The sequence below is a fragment of the Ovis canadensis genome, chromosome 3 (assembly GCF_042477335.2).
Source record: "Ovis canadensis isolate MfBH-ARS-UI-01 breed Bighorn chromosome 3, ARS-UI_OviCan_v2, whole genome shotgun sequence".
NCBI classification, from domain to species: Eukaryota; Metazoa; Chordata; class Mammalia; order Artiodactyla; family Bovidae; genus Ovis; species Ovis canadensis.
Genome location: NC_091247.1, coordinates 95,724,767 through 95,744,756, shown reverse-complemented (window position 1 = coordinate 95,744,756; position 19,990 = coordinate 95,724,767). Strand labels below are relative to the sequence as shown.

Genomic DNA, 19,990 nt, shown 5'->3' with positions numbered 1-19,990 from the left:
TTCCATTGTTTAAATCTTCTCTAACTTTTTTTTGTTTTTATTTTTTTCCCTTTTTATTATTAAAACCCTTGTGTGGAGGGCTGACATTAAACAGAACTCAAGAAGGGCGCTTCTCTGCTTCTTAGGAAACCCCCACTCAGAAGCAGGTTATCTATGAATGGTTTAGTACCTGACAGGTGAGGGGGTGGCTGCCTTTCTGGCTGCACTGCACTGTCCAAAACCAAGCTAGGCATGCCACACCACAGCCCCGGGGATATGGGCAGCTGCCTGCCAGAGGGGCACGAGCTATCTGAACCCATGAAGGCTTCCATGGTGCTGCCGTATGGTTCTACCTCAGTGGGATTCCAGAGGTCTACAGTCTTAAATCTCACAGATGGCAGCTTTGCCAACTGGCTCCTCAACCAAGCACATACACTTTAATCCTCCTTCCAGCATCTCTCAGTATCTGATGGATATGAATTGTTGGGTTTACCTATATCTTCCTGTCATTTTTCCTGCATACAAGTTTGAGTACATGAAAATAAGCTCAAATTTTACCTTGCCTCTTGGTATATTTGAGCCTTTTTTATTGCAAGGGAAACTCGTGTGTGCATGCGTGTGTGCGCATTCAGTCACCGGTCATGTCTGACTCTTTGTGACCCCATGGACTGTAGCTGCCAGGTTCCTCTGTCAGTGGGATTCTCCAGGCAAGAATACTAGAGTTGCCATTTCCTGCTCTTATATACAGATACAGGCATATATATATATATACACACACACAATTCATAATTATATAATTTCATAATTATATTACATATTTATATAATTCTATATTACATATTATATATTATAATTAATATATATTATTAGTAGGAGTATTCCTACTCCTAGGAGTATATATATATATACACTATATATAATATATACTATATAATATATATAATAAAATATATATATTATTTTTTGGCCTAGAATTTTATTTTGTCAATATTAACTCTGCTCACTACCTTTTCTTTGGTTAGTATTTGCCAAATATACCTTTTTCCATCTCTTTTAGATGTTTTGGGAGGTAACACAAAATAAACAGTAATCTAATCAAAATATCAGAAAGTCGAACAGTTCCATTAAGCTTGTAATAGAAATCAAGTTTTCAAATACCACCAATTCATTTAGTCATTTCTTCCAGTATCACTAGCCTTGTTTCCAAATAACATGTTTCATATTGTTGTATCCTTTTTAGTTCCAGAAAATTTTTTATTTTCTTCTATGATCAATAGGGATTTACCTTGTAGAAACCTTTCCTGTCACAGCCATATTCCCTCATTCTATCTTTTGAAGTTTTAACCCTATACTAATGTTCAGTGTTTATACATTATGTAAATAAGAGTCTTGATATAATTAATATTCAGTTCATATGTGATGGTGTTATATTTCTGTTATTTACAGTCAAACCAACTAGAATACTGTAATCATATTTCTTTTCTTTCACAATGTCTTGCTTTTCCTGAGGAGTTAACAATTGCCTGGTTTTACATTTGCTAAGTTTCTCTATGCCATTCCCTTCTTTATCCTTATAAATGAAAACAGAATCGAAAATCTCTTCCAAATACAGCCAACTATGTAAGGCAGTCGATCAACCTGACTCTTTCCTTGCAGTCCTCTGAGCTGGACCTAGGTCTTCTGCACCACTGCTGCAGCGGCAATTCCCTTCCCACTCTGCTAGGCTGACCTCACTTCCTTCATTCTGTGCTTCCCTTTAAAAAAATTAGACCTTTAATTTCAATGAAATAACTTTCCCTCAGAATTTCAAGGCATTATTCCTTTAGTTTCTAGTCCCATGTATTACTTTTCTTTTTTTGAGCAGAGTACAGTCCCTTTACAGTAAGTTTCTACTGTACAGCAAAATGAACAAGCTATACGTATACATATATCCCCCATTTTGGGATTTCCTTCTCATTTAGGTCACCACAGACCACTGAATAGAGTTCCCTGTGCTATACAGTAGATTCTCATTAATTATCTATTTTACAGGTAATATCAATAGTGCATGTATTATTTTTAAAAAGTTTAACATCAGTCTAATATCATTTCTTTATATGGTTTTCTCTTTGGAAGCTTTTAGAATCTCCTCTTGCCAGTGTATCAAAATTTCAAACAGTCATGTGCTTTGATGTGGATTTTTATGTACATAATAGTTCCTATTAATATGAAAATTCGTATCTTTCACTTTTGGGATCTATTCCTATACTAGTCCTTTGATTTCTTCTTTTTCACCTTCTCTATCTTCTGTAGGGAACACCTGTTTTTTGATGATGACCCTTTGGAGTCAATCTTGAATTTTCTTTTTGTTTTCTTCTTTTCCCGTCTTTTTATGTTCTATTTCCTATCAGATTTTCTTACTTTTATATTCCAATCATTCTGAGATTTTTATTTCTGATATATTTAATGGGTTCACTTAGCTGGTATACAAAAGTTTTCTCCAGTAGGTATCTTCTCCCTATTCTTCTTAACCCTTTAAAGTGAGAGGTTCTAAGGCTGGGCTTCTCCCATGGTTAATCAGGAGGGCTTTCCCTTAGGATGTTAAGTCTGAAGTAGACCAGCAATAATAGTAACAGATGATCCCTATAAGAAGCGGGAAGTTACAGGGGTCCCTCAGGTAACAAAGCCCAACTTTATTTCAAACACAACATCCTTACCAAATGCAACCTCGAGGTAAGTTACAGTTAGTAAGTTCATTGTGCAGACTTCTAATGGAGTTCCCTTAGTCTGTTACTTTTTGCTTCCTGTCAGTTTTTGCATATCCAGCTTCTTCACAAGTGTCTAACAGTGGGATCACAGGGTTACCTATATGAACCAAACTGCCACTAGTATATAGCTAGCATATGAGAGTTTTCATTTACGAACTACATTTTGAAAAACTTTTTATTTACTTGGCAGTCTCAGTGCTAACTGGCAGATGAGCTTATCTCATTTCAAAAGACCTCAAAATGCTTTTGAGTGCAACAAAAAGTTATATGGAAGAATGTCTGCACTTTAGCAAGCAGCCTTTCATTTGGTTTCCTCATAAAAGCACTAACACCATCACTATGCCAAAACTAGAACATAGAGCCAGCAGCCCTTGTTTGAATATTGCCCCCAGATTAGTAGCTCCTATCTGGCTAAGAGCTATGAACATGAATAAAAAACTGTAAATGTAACAAAGTAACATGTGTAAGTATACATGTAGAGTTTTCAGTGGCTCCTGGAATTTTCATTTAATAAATACTACTGTGTATCAATTAAAGAAGCACAATATCAGTGATGCAAAAAACATCAAGGAGATTCCTAAAGATTAAAAGCTTTTATAAAACACTGGGGCCTTCATCTGGGAATAAGAATGAAGACCCAAGATTGATGCATGAAGCAGACTGAGTCTTCGTGAGTCTGAGGCTCATGCGGACGGATGCAAACAGAAGAATGTACATCCTTTCTGCAGAGGACAGTCATGCCTCAGGGTTCACTGATTATTGCCAAGAAGGAACACAAGCTGAGTGCAACCAGATAGCCTGACTTTTCAAAGGAAGCCCAAAATCTTATTTTTAAATGCTGGCAGCAAAATTTTAAAAATTTCAAAACAACATGTAAGCCACAGACTTTCCTGCAGAATCCAATTGATGAGATTTTTATACCATCTGACAGATAAATTCATGAAGCATTTTATCAAGACTTTCTATGGATTTTAGTCTTTAAAACATTTAATTGGATATAATTTCATTTTAAAAGCTGCAATATAGTTTCCATAGTGAAACTAAAGTTTATTGTTTTCAAAAATTTGAAGCATTTAAAAAGATTTTATATTTTCCTTCTTGTACATACCCAATGAAACACCTAGGAGAAAAGTTCGCATTAATGAAGTAGAAAAAAAGAAAGGACAATACTCCCACTTAGGATGAATACAGAAAAAAAAAAAGGCCACAAAATACACAAAGCCACTCCAGTCACCTGCATTATCTTTCTGAAAGGGTTTTTTCCCCATTGACAAGGATGCCTTAGTTACCGCCCTCTTACTGTAGATGCCCTCTTTATGTTTAATGTTAACAGTGTCTGCCAGGTCATCATCCCTTGTGCCTAGCACCTGAGCCGGGAAATCTGGAGCAATGGCATCATTGGATCCTACAGAAAAATGGGAAAGTAGTACAGTTAACATAAGTACAGATATGAATTTAAAGAAAAACAAAAAAAATTACCTCTTAAACCACTTCTATAAAAAAGGCACTACCATGGGAATGTTATAGGGTAATTAGAAGGAGACGTCAGTCAAACTGAAGCTGTCAGAAATGTACAATATTGCAACAATATAGTGGAGAAGCAAATGACATAAGAGGAGACATATAAAGCAGAATATCAGTTCAGAAGGAAGATCAAATTCTAGCTCAGAAATCTCTTCAGACGAGGAGAAACAGATTGCAAGTAGGGACTTTCTGAAATATGGAGAGGAAGGAAGAGACAAAAGCATTTTAGGCAGAGGTTATGGTATTAGCAAAGACAAGGAAAACAGTAAATAAGAAAATCAGACACTTTTGTAGTCAGACATTAAAGAGAGTCGTGGGAGATATTAAAAAGTAATTGGGACAAAATTCAGCTGGGCATAGAATCCCAAACTAAAGGGGGTAATAATAAAGGGAAATACAATCAGTCACATTTTACGAAGGTTAATCTGAAATAATATAAAATATTATAAGGAAAACTTTATGTGATAAATGTAAGATTTGAACGTAAGATTTTTTTTTCTTTTAAAATACATTTCATCATTAAATCCACTAATATAGGAACTGATAAGAAGTTTACCCATGTCACAAAGAAGAGGCAAAAGAACATATCTGGATATGTAAGAGTTTGTAGTAACTACAGAATTATCTTCTACAAAAAAATTTTATTTCCTTCTTATCTGATACTCCATATCTCATGCATTTTGTAAGCACCGAAAAGGTATATGGCCAAAAAACCAAGTATTAGTTCAGGTGGTTCAGTGGTAAAGAATCTGCCTGACAAGCAAGAGATGCAGGTTCAATCCCTGGGTGGGGCAATTCCCTGGAGAAGGAAATGGCAATCTACTCTAGTATTCTTGCCTGGGAAATCCCATAGACAGAAGAGCCTCATGGGCCACAGTCCCTGGGGATGCAAAAGAATCAGATGTGACTTAGTGATTAAATCACCACCACCACAAATATCAGTCCATTAGTACAGTATAAATATGTCATGAGGACAGACTGCAAGAATCCTATTAAGCCCTCTGGGTTGTATGCCCATTGAGCTTTTCTTTACTTCTGTGGCATCACTTTCATTCGCTCCCTATCCTTCAGGTAAATCCTCATTGTCCTTTCTTCAACTCAAACTCTCAATGTTAGAGTTCCTGAAGGGGTCAGAACTGGGTTCTCTTCTCTTCCTGGATGAATTCACCAATCACCAATGTATAGAACTGTATGCTGATGACCAACAAATATATATCTCTAGCTGGAACCTTTCTTCTGAGCTTCAGATTCTAGTACTTAGGACACAACTAGCCTCTACAGCATTTGGGGGAGAAACTGTTGTAGCAAAAATAGAAATGACACTTTTCTTAAATAAAAATAGGAGTTTTCTGATAAACAAGGAAAATAAGGAAACAGTGAACAGGCTGGGGAAACAACGTAAACAGGCCTGAAAGAGTTGAGCGATCTCGGCTTATTCTTTACTGTCACTGCTAACACGTGCAGCTAGACTTCTTCACAAAGCCAAACAAAGCTAACTACTCTCTGACTCCATATGAATTGTACTCTGCACCTGGCATTCTTCTCCCCCTACACTCAGTAGCATTCTGCATTCCAAAAAGGTTAGGATCAATAACTGGAGGGAGAGGCAGGCCCAGTCGCTGAGCTGCCTGATGCCAGCTGTGGCCTTTTTTGAAATTTTGCAAACGAAAAAAAAAAATACAAGGGACATCCCTGGTGGTCCAGTGGTTAGGAAGTCACCTTCCAATGTAGGTGATGTGGTCCAGTAACTAAGATCCCACATGAAAGTGAAAGTGTAAGTCACTCAGTCAAGTTTGACCCTGTGACCCCATGGACTTCAGCCCACCAAGCTCCTCTGTCCATGAAATTCCCTAGGCACAAATAACTGGAGTGTGTGGCCATTCACTTCTCCAGGGACTCTTCCCCACCCAGGGATCAAACTCAGGTCTCCTGCATTGCAGGCAGATTCTTTACTGTCTGAGCCATGGGGAAGTGGTGTATCTTGAGGCAACTGGTCCCTTGGGCTGCAAACTACTGAGCCCACAGGCTACAACTAGAGAGAAGCCCACATAGCGCATCTAAGATGTAGCCAAAAGCAAACAGATACATTTTTTAAAATGCAAGACCTTAATTTTGATTCTCTCCCTATTACCCAAAGAAAAGGGGCATAGTTCTTAAGATACTAGCCTGCTGTCTTTTCCCCTTTGCTGGACAATGAAAAGAATAAAGCCATCTCTCTCCTCCTCCAAAACTGTCTATACTTCTGTTGGGCATCAATGCACAGAAAGCCAAGAATTTGGTGGCAAAATTAGAAAAAGACTTCCTTTCCTCATTTAAAAAAAAAAAAAAAAGCTTTTATGTATTATGGAACAACACAAACAACTGTACATGAGGTTTTTTTTCACAACTTCCCTTTATTCTCCAAGAGAGGTGATTATGTCAGCTTCAGAGGTGGGGAAGAATACAGTTCCTGAGGGCAGTTGCTGCTAAGTCGCTTCAGTCGTGTCCCCGACTCCGTACGACCCCATAGATGGCAGCCCACCAGGCTCCCCCGTCCCTGGGATCCTCCAGGCATGAACACTGGAGTGGGTTGCCATTTCCTCCTCCAATGCATGAAAGTGAAAAGTGAAAGTCAAGTCGCTCAGTCGTGTCCAACTCTGTGTGACCCCATGGACTGCAGCCTACCAGGCTCCTCCGTCCATGGGATTTTCCAGGCAAGAGTACAGGAGTGGGGTGCCATTAGGTATATATAAAAGAGAATGAACCTCATTGGAACCAAGAGGCAGTTGAAAGAGAGTGCAGCCACACAATATATATATGCCATTGAGAGTATGCATACTTATTTTCCTGCATCTGTGTTCAGCTGTAAAATGTATCAAAATAAGTACAGATTAGTGTTTGGGACAGAAAGAGAGCCCAGAACTCTAACAGGAGATTTGGAATCTTTACACCCACCTGGATGTTTTCATAAAAAATAGCCTATGTTTATGATGTGCCATATTCTATGTAGTGCACTTGCATACAAACACATCTGTAAACCAACTCTGTCTAAACTCAACTGCAGATTTAACATCTCCACATGGATGCAGAAGCCTCATTTTTAACATGTCCAAAGCAGGTATTGACCATCTTTCCCAAATCTGCTTCTTCCTCAGGCTTCTCCATCTCAGTAAATGTCAGCTTTTTTTTTTACCCAGTTGCTTATTCTAGAAAACTAGAAAGCATTCTCTTTTTTAGCCTCCTCTCCCTCACTCTCCATATTTTATTACCAAGTCCAGGAGGAACTATTTACTAAAAAATAAGTTGAATGTTTCCATTTCTCTCCATCTCTATCATCATCACTCTAATCCTAGATGCTACCCTTTCTGATACTGACTACTGCAACAGCCTTTAGGTAACCAGTATCCTCATTTCCACTTTTTGACTCCCTACTTTTCATTCATAAGCCATCTTCCACGTAGCAGCATGAAAAAATTACAAATGTAAATCAAACCGCAATTGCCAACTGGAAGAAAGTTCTAATGCCTTAATATAGTTTACACAACACTGCCTCATCTTGAGCCTACCTATCTTTAACCAACTCTAGTCACAGCTCTGCTCTACCCACACTGCCTTCTTCTCATTTGCCAAACGCATCAAACTTCCCGGCTGGAGCTCTGCCCATATTGTTCCTTCTGGCCAGAGCACTTTCACTCCTCACTCTGTCTGCCTAATTTACCTATATGTTCTAGATCTCTTTAGCAAGGTCTTCATGAGCTCCTAAAATTAAACTGGATCCTCTTATTCTCTTAGAACCCTTATTTTCTTAATGCATCATTTGTAATTTATGCACTTATTTGTACCTATTTGTTCACATCTACCTCCCCACTTGAGCATAAGCAGAGGGGACATGATTATTTTGCAGAACCCTGTAAATGTAGCACTGATAAAGTATCTGTCAGGAATACTGGGTCATACTTAGAAGCATAATTGTTAGATCACACAGTAATTCTATGTTTAATGTTTTGAGGAACCACTATACAGTTTTCCATAGTTGCTATACCATTACCATTACCGTTAGCAATACCCAAAGAGTTTCAATTTTCCATATTCCTGCAATCCTTGTTCTTTTTTATTTCATAACAGCCATCCGACTGGGTATCTCTTCATAGTTTTCACTTGCATCTCCTTTATAACTAATGATGTAAAACATCTTTTCACGTTCTTTTTGGCCATCTGTATATCTTTCCTGGAGAAATGTCTCTTTAGATGCTGTGCTCATTTAAAAATGAGACTTTTTTTTGTTGTTGAGCTGTAAGAGTTCTTCAGACATTAACGATGTTAATCTCTTATCAGATATATAAGAACTGCAAATTTTTTTCTCAGCTCTTGTTAGCAAACTTTTTACTATGCTGATAATTTTTCTGGGGTAGCGAAAGTTAGGTTATTAAAGTCCAATTTAGTTTTTCTTTTTTTGGCTGTGCTTTTAGCATCATTAGTTATAGGAAAACCAAGTCATGAATAAAATGAAACCTCTTTAGTCTCTTAAAGACAAAAAATACAATTGTTTATTCTTTCTGTGCCTTTCATTCTAAAATTAACTTCTGACATTTTCCCCTCACTGTATAACTAAATTTTCTATTTAGATGAGTGTTGTGTTAAACTGCCTTCAAAGTTCACCACCAGTCATTTTCAGCTTCATTTCTCTGTAATGAATTCTCCATTTTGATTCATCTCTTCAGCTGGATGAGTCTTCAAGTAAATTTTTCAAGAAGGCACAGAGGTCGAATATACTTTCTAGCTCTTGTATACATGTGAAAATGTCTTTTCACTGTTACACTGCTTAATCAATATGCACTGGGTTTATTAATCCTTGAATTATATAATTTTCCCAGTAAACACAGACTTGGTTCCATTATTTTTACATTTAGCACTTCAAATAAGCCTGATATCAGATTTAATTTTGTTCTCTTTTTTCAACTGTATATTTATAGGATTTTTTTCCCTTTTATTTTAATACTCAAAAATCTTTTTCTGGTATGTATCTCAGTCTCTTTCTACTGATTTTTGCCTGGGTTTTTATGATAACTTTCAATCTGCATTCAGTGTTCCCTTTTTTAGGAGAGGGATGTTTTCCTCAGTTAAGCCTTTGAATATTACCTTTTTCCTCAGCTACAGGTGAAATTCTCAGTTTGGTTGACTCAGCTCTGTTTCTTGTGTCTCTCCTCATCTTTTGCAGCATCTTCTTATTTGCTGCTGGGCGTGCTGGGTCTTCGCGGCTGTCGGCTGGCTTTCTCTAGCTGCAGCAAGTGGGGGCCACCCTTCCTTGCACTGCGCGGGCTTCTCTTGTCACAGAGCACAGGCTCCAGGCACACGGGCTCCAGCAGGTGCAACCTGCCAGCTCAAGGGTGTGCAGGCTTCAGCAGCTGTGCCACATGGGCTTAGCTGCTCCAGCAGCACGTGGAATCTTCCCAGGCCAGGGATCAAATCCACGTCCACTGCACTGGCAGGCAGATTCTTAACCACCGTACCACCAGACAGTCCCTCACAGCATTTTCACTTTCTTCTTTCTCCTCTGTAATTTTAGAGACTTTCTCAGATTTGTCTGCATCACTAATTTAACTTCCACCATGCTAATTCCATCCTTTCCTGCCTGAACAATATATTTTACGCCTGCTACCAAATCTTTATAGCTTTACAGTCTTTTCCTTTATACCGTTGCTGCCCCCCTTTTATCTAAACTGAGACAAAACAGAAAATTCACCAATTAGAATAAGTGTACAATTCAGTAGTTCTTAGTACTTTCACAACCAATACTGATATCTAATTCTAGAACATTTTTGTCCCCCACAAAGAAATCTTCCATATGGTAGCAGTTACGCCCTATTTTCCCATCCCCTACCATTCCCTTGGCATGCACCAATCTACTTTCTGAATATATGGATTTGCTTATTCTGGGAATTTCATGTAAATGAATTATACAATATATGACCTTCTGCTATTGGCTTGAAATATTTCTCCCTTTAATAATGTGGTTTTTTTTCCAGTTCTGTTAGTTTTGATTTATATATTTGGTACTCTGCTGTTAGGTGCATATACATTTTATAATTGTTATATTTTCTTGATGGATTCACTCTTTTATCATTATAAAATGACATTCTTTGTCATTAATAACAATTTTTGAAGTTTATTTTGTCTCCTAATAGACACTCTAGCCCTCCTTTGCTATTATTTACAGAGTCATAGTCTATTCCATCCTTTAACTTTCAACTAATTTATCTTTGGATCTCAAGTTGAGTCTCTTTTTTTGGGCCTCACTGCATGGTTTGTGGGATCTCAGTTCCCTGAGTAAGGATTGAACCTGGGTACACGGCAGTGAAAGTGCTGAGTCTTAACCACTGAACTACCAGCAAATTATCAAAACAGAGTCTTTTTCAGAGAAAGACAAACATGATATGATATCACTTATATGTGGAATCTAAAAACAGTGACACAGACAAACTAATTTATAAAACAAAAATAGACTCATAGATATAAAAAAACAAACTTATGGTTATCAAAGGGAAAGCTGGGGACGGGGGTAAATTAGGAGTTTGCGATTAACAGATACACACTACTATACATAAAGATAAAAAAACAAGGATCTACTGTATAGCACAGGGAACTATACTCAGTATCTTATAATAACTATAATGGAAAATAGTCTGAAGAAATTTATATAGGTAAAACTGAATCATTTTGCTATACACTTGAGACTAATATAATATTGTAAATAAACTATACTTTAATAAAAAAAAAATAAAGTGAGGCTTCTGTAGACAGCATACAGTTAAATTATGTCTTTTTAGCCAATCTGTCAATCTCTGCCTATCAAAGTATAATCCACTTACATTTAATGTAGTTACTAAAACTGTAGGATTTAAGTCTGCTATTTTCCTACTGTTTTCAATGTTTTATGCTTTTTTTTTGCTCTTCAGTTGTACTATGCCCCTTTTGTGTCAAATAGCTATTTATTAGTATATCATTTTAATTCCTATGATGACTTTTGCTATATATAAAGTTATTTTCTTAGTGATTGTCCCCGGAATTAACATTCACATGTTAATATATATCAACAACCTATTTAAATTAATACCAATTTTAATAGTATATATAAACTTTTCTCCTTTGTAACTGTCCCCTCCCCTCTTTATGCTATTTTCACAAGTTATAGCATTACACATTTTGTGTCCAATTTATAACTATTGTTTTGCATTTGTCTTTTATGTCATATAGGAGGAAAAAGGAACTACAAATAAAAATACCTTTCTACTGTCTTTGTATAAACTTATGTAGTTACTTTTGTTATTCTATTTTTTCATCATTACTCTATTTTCATTACTACTCTATTTTTTCATTATTACTCCATTTTCATTATTACTCTATTTTTTGGATTTGAGTTACTATTTAGGTTATTTATTATTTCATCTTGAAAAATCTCTTTAGTATTTTCTGTGAGTCCGTTTGTTAGCCATGTAGTCTCAATTTTTTGAGTATCTGAGAATGTCTTAATTTCTTCTTTATTTTTGAAGTTTTGCTGGGTACAGAGTACTTGGTAGGCAGGTTTTTTTCCCTCAGCCTTTGAATATGTCATTGTAATGCCTTCTGGTCTATATGGCTTCTGATGAGAAATCAGCTATTAGTCTTATTGAAGAGACTTTGTACATAACTCATGCTACTGCTTTAACATTCTTTGTCTTTTGATGGCTTATGATATATTTAGACATGGATCTCTTTGAGTTTACATTACTTGGACTTCCTTGAGTTTTTTGGATGCACAGATTAACAGGAGTCCTTAAATTGGCCAGTTTGGGGCCATTCTCTCTCCAAATACTTTTCAGTCTTTTTCTCTCTCTTCCTCTCATTATGTGTATAACAGACTGCTTGAGGGTAATCCATAGGACTCTGAGATTCTGTTGATCTCTCTTCATTCTTTTTTTTAATTGTTTCTCACACTGGATAATCTCAACTGACCTATCTTCACCAAGTCACTGATTCATTCTTCTGCCTGTTCAAATCTGATATTGAGTTTTCTCTAGTGAATTTTTCATCATAGTTATTATACTTCTCAACTGCAGAATCTCTGTTTGGTGATTTTCGTAATTTCTGTCTCTTTTACTGATATTCTCTATTTGGTAAAACACTGTTCTTATACCTTTTTTAAATTTTGCTTGTTTATTTGTGGCTGTGCTGGGCCCTCCTTGCTGTGTGGGCTTTTCTCCAGCTGTGGCGAGCAGGGGGTACTCTCTAGTTGGAGTGCATGGGCTTCTCATTGCAGTGGCTTCTCTTGTTGCTGAGCATGGGCTCTAAGGGCATGCAGGCTTAAATAGCAGCACGTGGCCTCAGCAGGTTGTGGCTCATGGGCTCTAGAGCACAGGCTCAGTAGATGTGGCTCAGGGGCAGGGGCTTAATTATTCTGCAGCACGTGAGATCTTCCCAGATCAGAGATCAAATCCTTGTCTCCTGCACTGGCAGGTGGATTCTTTACCACTCAGCCACCAGAGACGCCCCTGTTAGTTCTTCAGACATGGTTTCACTTAGTTCTTTGAACATACTGTGACTTATGCTATTTTTTTTAAGTAACTTTTCTAAACTAATTCTATAAACTCTACTGAAGTTCCTACTCAACTAGCTTAGTGATAAGCTAAGATACAGATATCCTTAAACATCTATAAACAATGAATCTCTGTCTTTGCCGAGGGATTACGTGCACAGAGCCTTCAATACTGAGGGTAGGAAGTTAAAACTTCTCCCTTAGCCTTTCCTTTCTTCTTGTCCACAGCCTTAAGGGCAGGCAATGGTTGAAAGTCTCAGGTCTTTCCTGAGCGTGTACTCAGGCTGTGCACATGTGTAAGTCTTCTAGAGTCCTAGGAGTATGTCAGTGTTTTCAAAATATCTGTAGACATCTCATCTTCAGTTTTTCCTTTAAAGGAGGCTCATACACACTGGACAGCTCTGAGTAACGTCAAATAAACACAAGCCTTTTGAGTGGAGTCTTGAAAGAGGACTAGCTCTGTTCTACCCCCTCTAGTCCTGGAACTATAGGCTGATATTTTTCAAGATTCTCATTGAGCTGAGTGTGGGGATGAGAATAGAGTAAATTAAAATGCCACAAGCTTACTATTCTTATCAAGGTTCAGACATTTTTCTTCAATAAATGCTTACTGCAAAGGCTACAAGACTTTGGTTTATTTCCAGAGTTTTGGAAAAGCTTTTTATAAAGTTTTGCCAAAACTCTGTTGTTTTTATCACAGGGCAAAATTTTTCATGCTGCCATTTTTTTTTCTGCTATAATTTTCTCTGCCATTTTTTGGCTATAACTTCTCATCTTCTTTTAAAAATTCCAGCCTGTTCTCTCCCCATGGCTTTTTGCTTTTATTGACAGTTAAGTATTAGTAGTATATACATTATTTAAATGTCTCTAAATGAATATAAAAATAACATCTATACTTTATATTGATATGAGGTATAAATGTCTTTAAAAACAGACATGGTACCTATCTTCACAGAACTTACTCTCAAATGTAACTGGAACCTTGTTACTATTTTACAGTGTCACTAGTCCCAAAGAGTGTATTTCTCTATCTATCTCTTTCTTTCATTTCAGGGAATATTGTCACCCTGCTTGTTTAACTTATTTAACCACTGCAGAGTACATCATGTGAAATGCTGGGCTGGATGTAGCACAAGCTGGAATCAACATTGCCAGGAGAAGTATCAATAATCTCAGATACACAAGTGATACCACTCTAACGGCAAAAAGTGAAGAGGAACTAAAGAGACTTTTGATGAAAGTGAAAGAGGAGAGTGAAAAGCTAGCTTAAAACTCAACATTCAAAAAACTTAAGATTATGGCATCCGTTCCCATCACTTTATGGCAAACAGATGGGGAAACAATGGAAACAGTGATAGACTTTATTTTCTTGGGCTCCAAAATCACTGCAGAAGGTGACTGCAGCCATGAAATTAAAAGACACTTACTCCTCGGAAAAAAAGCTATGACCAACCTAGACAGCATATTAAAAAACAGAGACATTCCTTTGCCAACAAAGTCCATCTAGTCAAGGCTATGGTTTTTCCAGTGTTCATGTATGGATGTGAGAGTTGGACCATAAAGAAGGTTGATGCTTTTGAACTATGGCATTGGAGAAGACTCTTGAGAGTTCCTGAACTGCAAGTAGATCAAACCAGTCAATCCTAAAGTAATCAACTCAGAATATTCATGAGAAGAACTGATGCTGAAGCTGAAGCTCTAATACTTTGGCCACCTGATGTGAAGAGCTGACTCATTAGAAAAGACCCTAATGCTGGGAAAGATGGTTGGATGGCATCACTGATGCAACGGACATGAGTTTCAGCAAGCTCTGGAACATGGTGAAGGACAGGGAAGCATGGCATGCAGCAGTCTACGGGGTCCCATGGGGTCACAGAGTCAAACACAACTGAGCGACTGAACAGCAACAGCAAATCTCTTTTTTTGTGAGATTACCTTTGCCTTGTGTTTTTGTTTTTAAAAGGATTTTATGAGTTCAACAGTTTACTCATTCTCAACTGAGAAATTTTTCGGCCCAAATATCTGCAGTGGTTTATGACTTGCCCTCGGCCCCAAACTCTAGTTGGATCTTCCATATATCTATGGAAACACAATATACTCTTTAGACAATAGCTATAAAAACAATTTCAAGGCTTTCACTAGTAGCTCTACTGGTGTAAGGAAATATTATTTTCTATTGTTAATTCCATCCACTCTCAGAACAGATGGAAGAACATGAAAGAATGACAACCTCAAGTATATACTAACAGATCTCCTCTTGTCTAACTGATGAATTCAGTACTTTATTGATGGGGACAATATTTCTCATGATACAATGTACCATTCCTGAGTCATTTTCTCTTCCCACCACTGTCCCGTTTTTCTCAAAGTTAATGTCTCCAGAGGGAAGTGCTAGGGATGTAAATGAACAGAAGTACACAGGAGACCTCAAAAATACTGAACACTTATGATCAGATTTCTATTGGTACATTTCTATCTTCTGAACTAGAGGGCTGAAAGTGAGACTGAGACCAAAGATGTCCTACCTACAATCAATTAAGTGAGCTTATTTTATTTCTGGTAGCCATTAAGTGTCTTATAGCCATGCAGGTAGAGAAAAATTCTTTCTGGATCTTGGTTATAGGCTTAACAATCAATCCTAACACTGGCATCACATTGGGAAGTCAAAAGCAGCAGTAACAGGGGTTTACCTCAGTTACCATTAGTTTGGTTTTCTTAAAATCGAATCTGTTTAACACCAGGGACAACTACTTTCTTTTTAATTTCTACACACATAAAGATGTCTACTGACCAATCATGAACAATTCATATTTACACTGAATCAAATCATCTCCTGTGGACCAATTAATATGTTATCCCAACAATCAAAACCCCACATCCTACCAACTCAGTATCTGTATCTTATAATTTTCCACAGAAAATGTTTATTGAGCTGTTCCATGGGGTGCTATTCACTTTCTAAATCTACAGTTCTCTTGTGGTGATCTCAAAGAAGTGCTGTGGGATATTTTAAAATCCTAGGGAAATAGTGATACTTAATATCTGGTGTACACTACAAACAACCAAATCCCACAGACAGAGGAGCCTGGCAGGGTACAGTCCATAGGGTCACAAGGCTCAGCACACACAGCACGTACACTACAAAACTAGCACCTAAATGTTTCACCATGAGATACTGCTACATTCCTTTCAACTCTGTTGTCTCTTTGCAGAGTTGGGTTTTTGACTGTTTCTGTAACAAAAATAGTTAGCAAGAGTGGTTACCTCCCATTTCATCTCATGGTTTGAGAAAGTTTACAGTGCCCAATAGCTGTACATATCTCATCAGTAAGTAATTATGTGTATTTATGAACACAGTAAAATATTTTCTTTCAAACACAAAACCAAAAAAAAAACCCCTAGTATTTTTGCTTATTAAGTTGCAAGTTCAAAACAGTATTTTTATGTGCTAATTACACAATAGCTTAGTATTTGAAAAAAATACTTCTTGTAATTCTATGCTGCTGATGATTCATATCCACATGATGATGGGGAAAAAGATCACCCAACCAAAAACTAAGGTCACGGTTGAACAGAGAAAACTTGGAAAACTTTGTCCTAGATGGAATCCACTAACCAAAACGTGTAACTGTTCACGCAATTTTCTTGAAATATTTATTAAACGTTTGAGTGTACACAATATATCTGACACCTATCTGAACCAGAGACTGATCAAAAATAGTTCCATATTTCACTTAAAAACTCAATAGCAATGAGCTTTCATATGTCATACCTGAGTGTGAGCTCTCAATGGTGGTGTCTGATTTGGAATCCGTAGATGAAGGGATCTGTGTTAATTGTGGAACATAGTACATCTTCGAACTACCAGAAGGCTTATATGGCAATAGTAAAGGCTGGCCTAAGGAGATAAAGATCAGAATAATTATTAAGAAAACATTTATTAACTAACTGAGTAAATATTAAGTACCTTTCAAGATTCTTGGGATATATTCATGAACTAGCATTCTAGAAGGAGATAAACAGTAAACAATTAGCACACTAAATAAGTAAACCATCTAGTATTTTAATAAATTATTAGTGATATAAAAAATTAGAAGATGCTGAGAAAGATAGGAAGTACTGGAGAAACTGCAGCAGCATGCAGTTTAAATAGAGTGGCTTTAGCATCTATTCCAATATACAGCAATCTACTCAAATATGTTTCTCTAAGAAACAGTTTACCTTATACTGAACCCAAACCTGGTCACTCTTAACCCCTACAACTCAACTTTGGAGGTTCTGCCTCTAGAGTCATAGGAAATAAATCTAATTCTATTATATGTGGCAGATTTTCAAACTGAAAGTTTTCTATTATAAAAGTATAAATTCTCAACACACAAAAGTAAAAAAGACAACGTTCTACTATCAAAGATAGCTATTATTAACATTTTAATGTATTTCCTACATGTCTTTCCTCGGTATTTGTTTACATAGTTGTGTACAGTATATATAACTTGGACTTCAGCTTTTCCACTTTACATTAATACAATTTTCATTTTATTTCACAGCTTCACATTTAAAAAAAATCATTATACCTCAAATTAAGTATATTTAATCCTTCTCCTAATGTTAAAAATTAGGGGTAAACTAAATTTTCAATAATTGAGAATTCTGTGAAAAAAGACTTCCTGTTTATAGCATACCTATTCTCCCCTGCTGTCCCGTATCACATAGATTTTCTGATTTCAGAGTTAAAAATTATGTCATTTATAAAGTTGTTTTATTATAAACTTCTAAAATTCTTTCTAAAATGTCTGTGACAGCATAATAATTTGATTATTATAGAGGATGAAGTCTTTTTCTGTATACTTTTCTTTCATGATGTGGTACAAACATTCATTTTACAACAGCATCTTTTTAAAAAATTAATCAGTTAATTAATGGCTGTGCCGGGTCTTTGTTGCTACTCGCAGGCTTTCTCTAGCTGCAGTGAGTGGAGGCTACATTTCTGTCGCGGTGCATGGGCTCTGGGCACCTGGACTCAGTAGTTGCGGCTCATGGGCTTAGATGCCCCGAGATGTGTGGGATCTTCCCAGACTGGGGATCAGACCCATGTCCCTGTTCAGTTCAGTTCAGTTCAATCACTCAGTCATGCCAGACTCTTTGCGACACCATAAACCGCAGCACGCCAGGCCTCCCTGTCCATCACCAACTCCTGGAGTTCACCCAAACCCATGTCCATCGAGTCGGTGATGCCATCCAGCCATCTCATCCTCTGTTGTCCCCTTCTCCTCCTGCCCCCAATCCCTCCCAGCATCAGGGTCTTTTCCAATGAGTCAACTCTTTGCATGAGGTGGCCAAAGTACAGGAGTTTCAGCTTCAACATCAGTCCTTCCAATGAACACCCAGGACTGATCTCCTTTAGGATGGACTGGTTGGATCTCCTTGCAGTCCAAGGGACTCTCAAGAGTCTTCTCCAACACCACAGTTCAAAAGCATCAATTCTTTGGTGCTCAGCTTTCTTTATAGTCCAACTCTCACATCCATACGTGACCACTGGAAAAACCGTAGCCTTGACTAGATGGACCCTTGTTGACAAAGGAATGTCTCTGCTTTTTAATATGCCGTTTAGGTTGGCCATAATTTTCCTTCCAAGGAGTGTCTTTTAATTTCATGGCTGCAATCACCATCTGCTGTGATTTTGGAGCCCAGAAAAATAGTCAGCCACTGTCTATTTGCCATGAAGTGATGGGATCGGATGCCATGATCTTAGTTTTCTGAATGTTGAGCTTTAAGCCAACTTTTTCACTCTCCTCTTTCACTTTCATCAAGAGGCTCATGTCCCCTGTATTAGCAGGTAAACTCTCCACCACTGGACCACCATGGAAGTCCTCTGTAACAGCGTGCATGTGTGGTCAGTCACACCCAATACTTTGTAGCCCATCAAGCTCCTATGTCCATGGGATTGTCCAGGCAAGCATACTGGAGTGGGTTGCCACTTCCTTCCCCCAGCATCTTCCTGATCCAGGGACTGAACCCACACCCTCCACTCCCCCTACCATCGCCTGCACTGTAGGCAGATTCTTTACCACTGCCACACCTGGGAAGTCCCTCTGTAACAGGATCTTAATGTTAGGCTTGGGTACATACTGTCCATCTGTACATTATATTTCCCAATCTTCCCTGCAGCCATGTATGGACATATGACTAAGTCTGGGTGCATAAGTCAAGTGTGAGAAGAATGTGTGCAACTTCTAGGTATCTCATTAAAACACTCCATCAGCTACTGCTAAAATTTATCCTCTTACTCTTCTTTTTCAGAATTTTCTTTGTTATTCTCCATGATAAAATTTAAGATCAATTAAACAAGTACAAAACAACAATTTTGCTAGAATTTGAGTAGAAGGCAACCCACTCCAGTATTCTTGCCTGGAGAACCCCAGGGACGGCAGAGCCTGGTGGGCTGCCATCTATGGGGTCGCACAGAGTCAGACACGATTGAAGTGACTTAGCATCAGCAGCAGTATGTTAAGAGTATAAATTCATTTCGGAATAAATGACATCTTTACAATATTCAGTTTTACTATTCAGAAGTATTTCATCCCTTCTTTTAGTCTACTGGTCCTTTCTTTTCTATCCCTACACAGTGAAAGTGAACGTGAAAGTGAAAGTTGCTCAGTCGTGTCCGACTCTTTGCGACTCCATGGACTACACAGAATAGTCCATGAAACAGAATCCATGGAATTCTCCAGGCCAGAATCCTGGAGTGGGTAGCCTTCTCCTTCTCCAGGTGATCTTCCCAACCCAGGGATCAAACCCAGGTCCCCAGCATTGCAGGCGGATTCTTTACCAACTGACCCACAAGGGAAGCCCAAGAATACTGGAGTGGGTAGCCAATCCCTTCTCCAGCGGATATTCCTGACCCAGGAATCAACCCGGGGTCTCCTGCATTGCAGGTGGACTGTTTACCAGTTGAACTATCAGGGAAGCCCCATCCCTACACAAAGGTTGTACAAAATTCTTGTTCAGGTTACTTCTGAATATATTATGGGGTTGTATCACATCTTGATGAAAGTGAAAAAGGAGAGTGAAAAAGTTGGCTTAAAGCTCAACATTCAGAAAACGAAGATCATGGTCTCTGGTCCCATCACTTCATGGCAAATAGATGGGAAAACAGTGGAAACAGTGACAGACTATTTTTTGGGGCTCC

General features: G+C 37.8%; 1 protein-coding gene across 5 annotated transcripts in view; it reads right to left on the bottom strand.

Moving 5' to 3' along the window:
• ALMS1 (ALMS1 centrosome and basal body associated protein) overlaps positions 1-19,990 on the bottom strand; it is a 190,056-nt gene that overhangs the window by 47,705 nt on the left and 122,361 nt on the right. For 4 of the 5 annotated variants that reach the window (XM_069583699.1, XM_069583700.1, XM_069583703.1 and 1 more), the window contains 2 exons: positions 16,574-16,699; positions 3,961-4,131 (listed from right to left, as the gene is read on the bottom strand). In XM_069583699.1, the coding sequence (XP_069439800.1) occupies positions 3,961-4,131; positions 16,574-16,699 (297 nt within the window). The remainder of the gene's footprint in view (positions 1-3,960; positions 4,132-16,573; positions 16,700-19,990) is intronic. The other variant, XM_069583702.1, reaches the window with a different exon arrangement.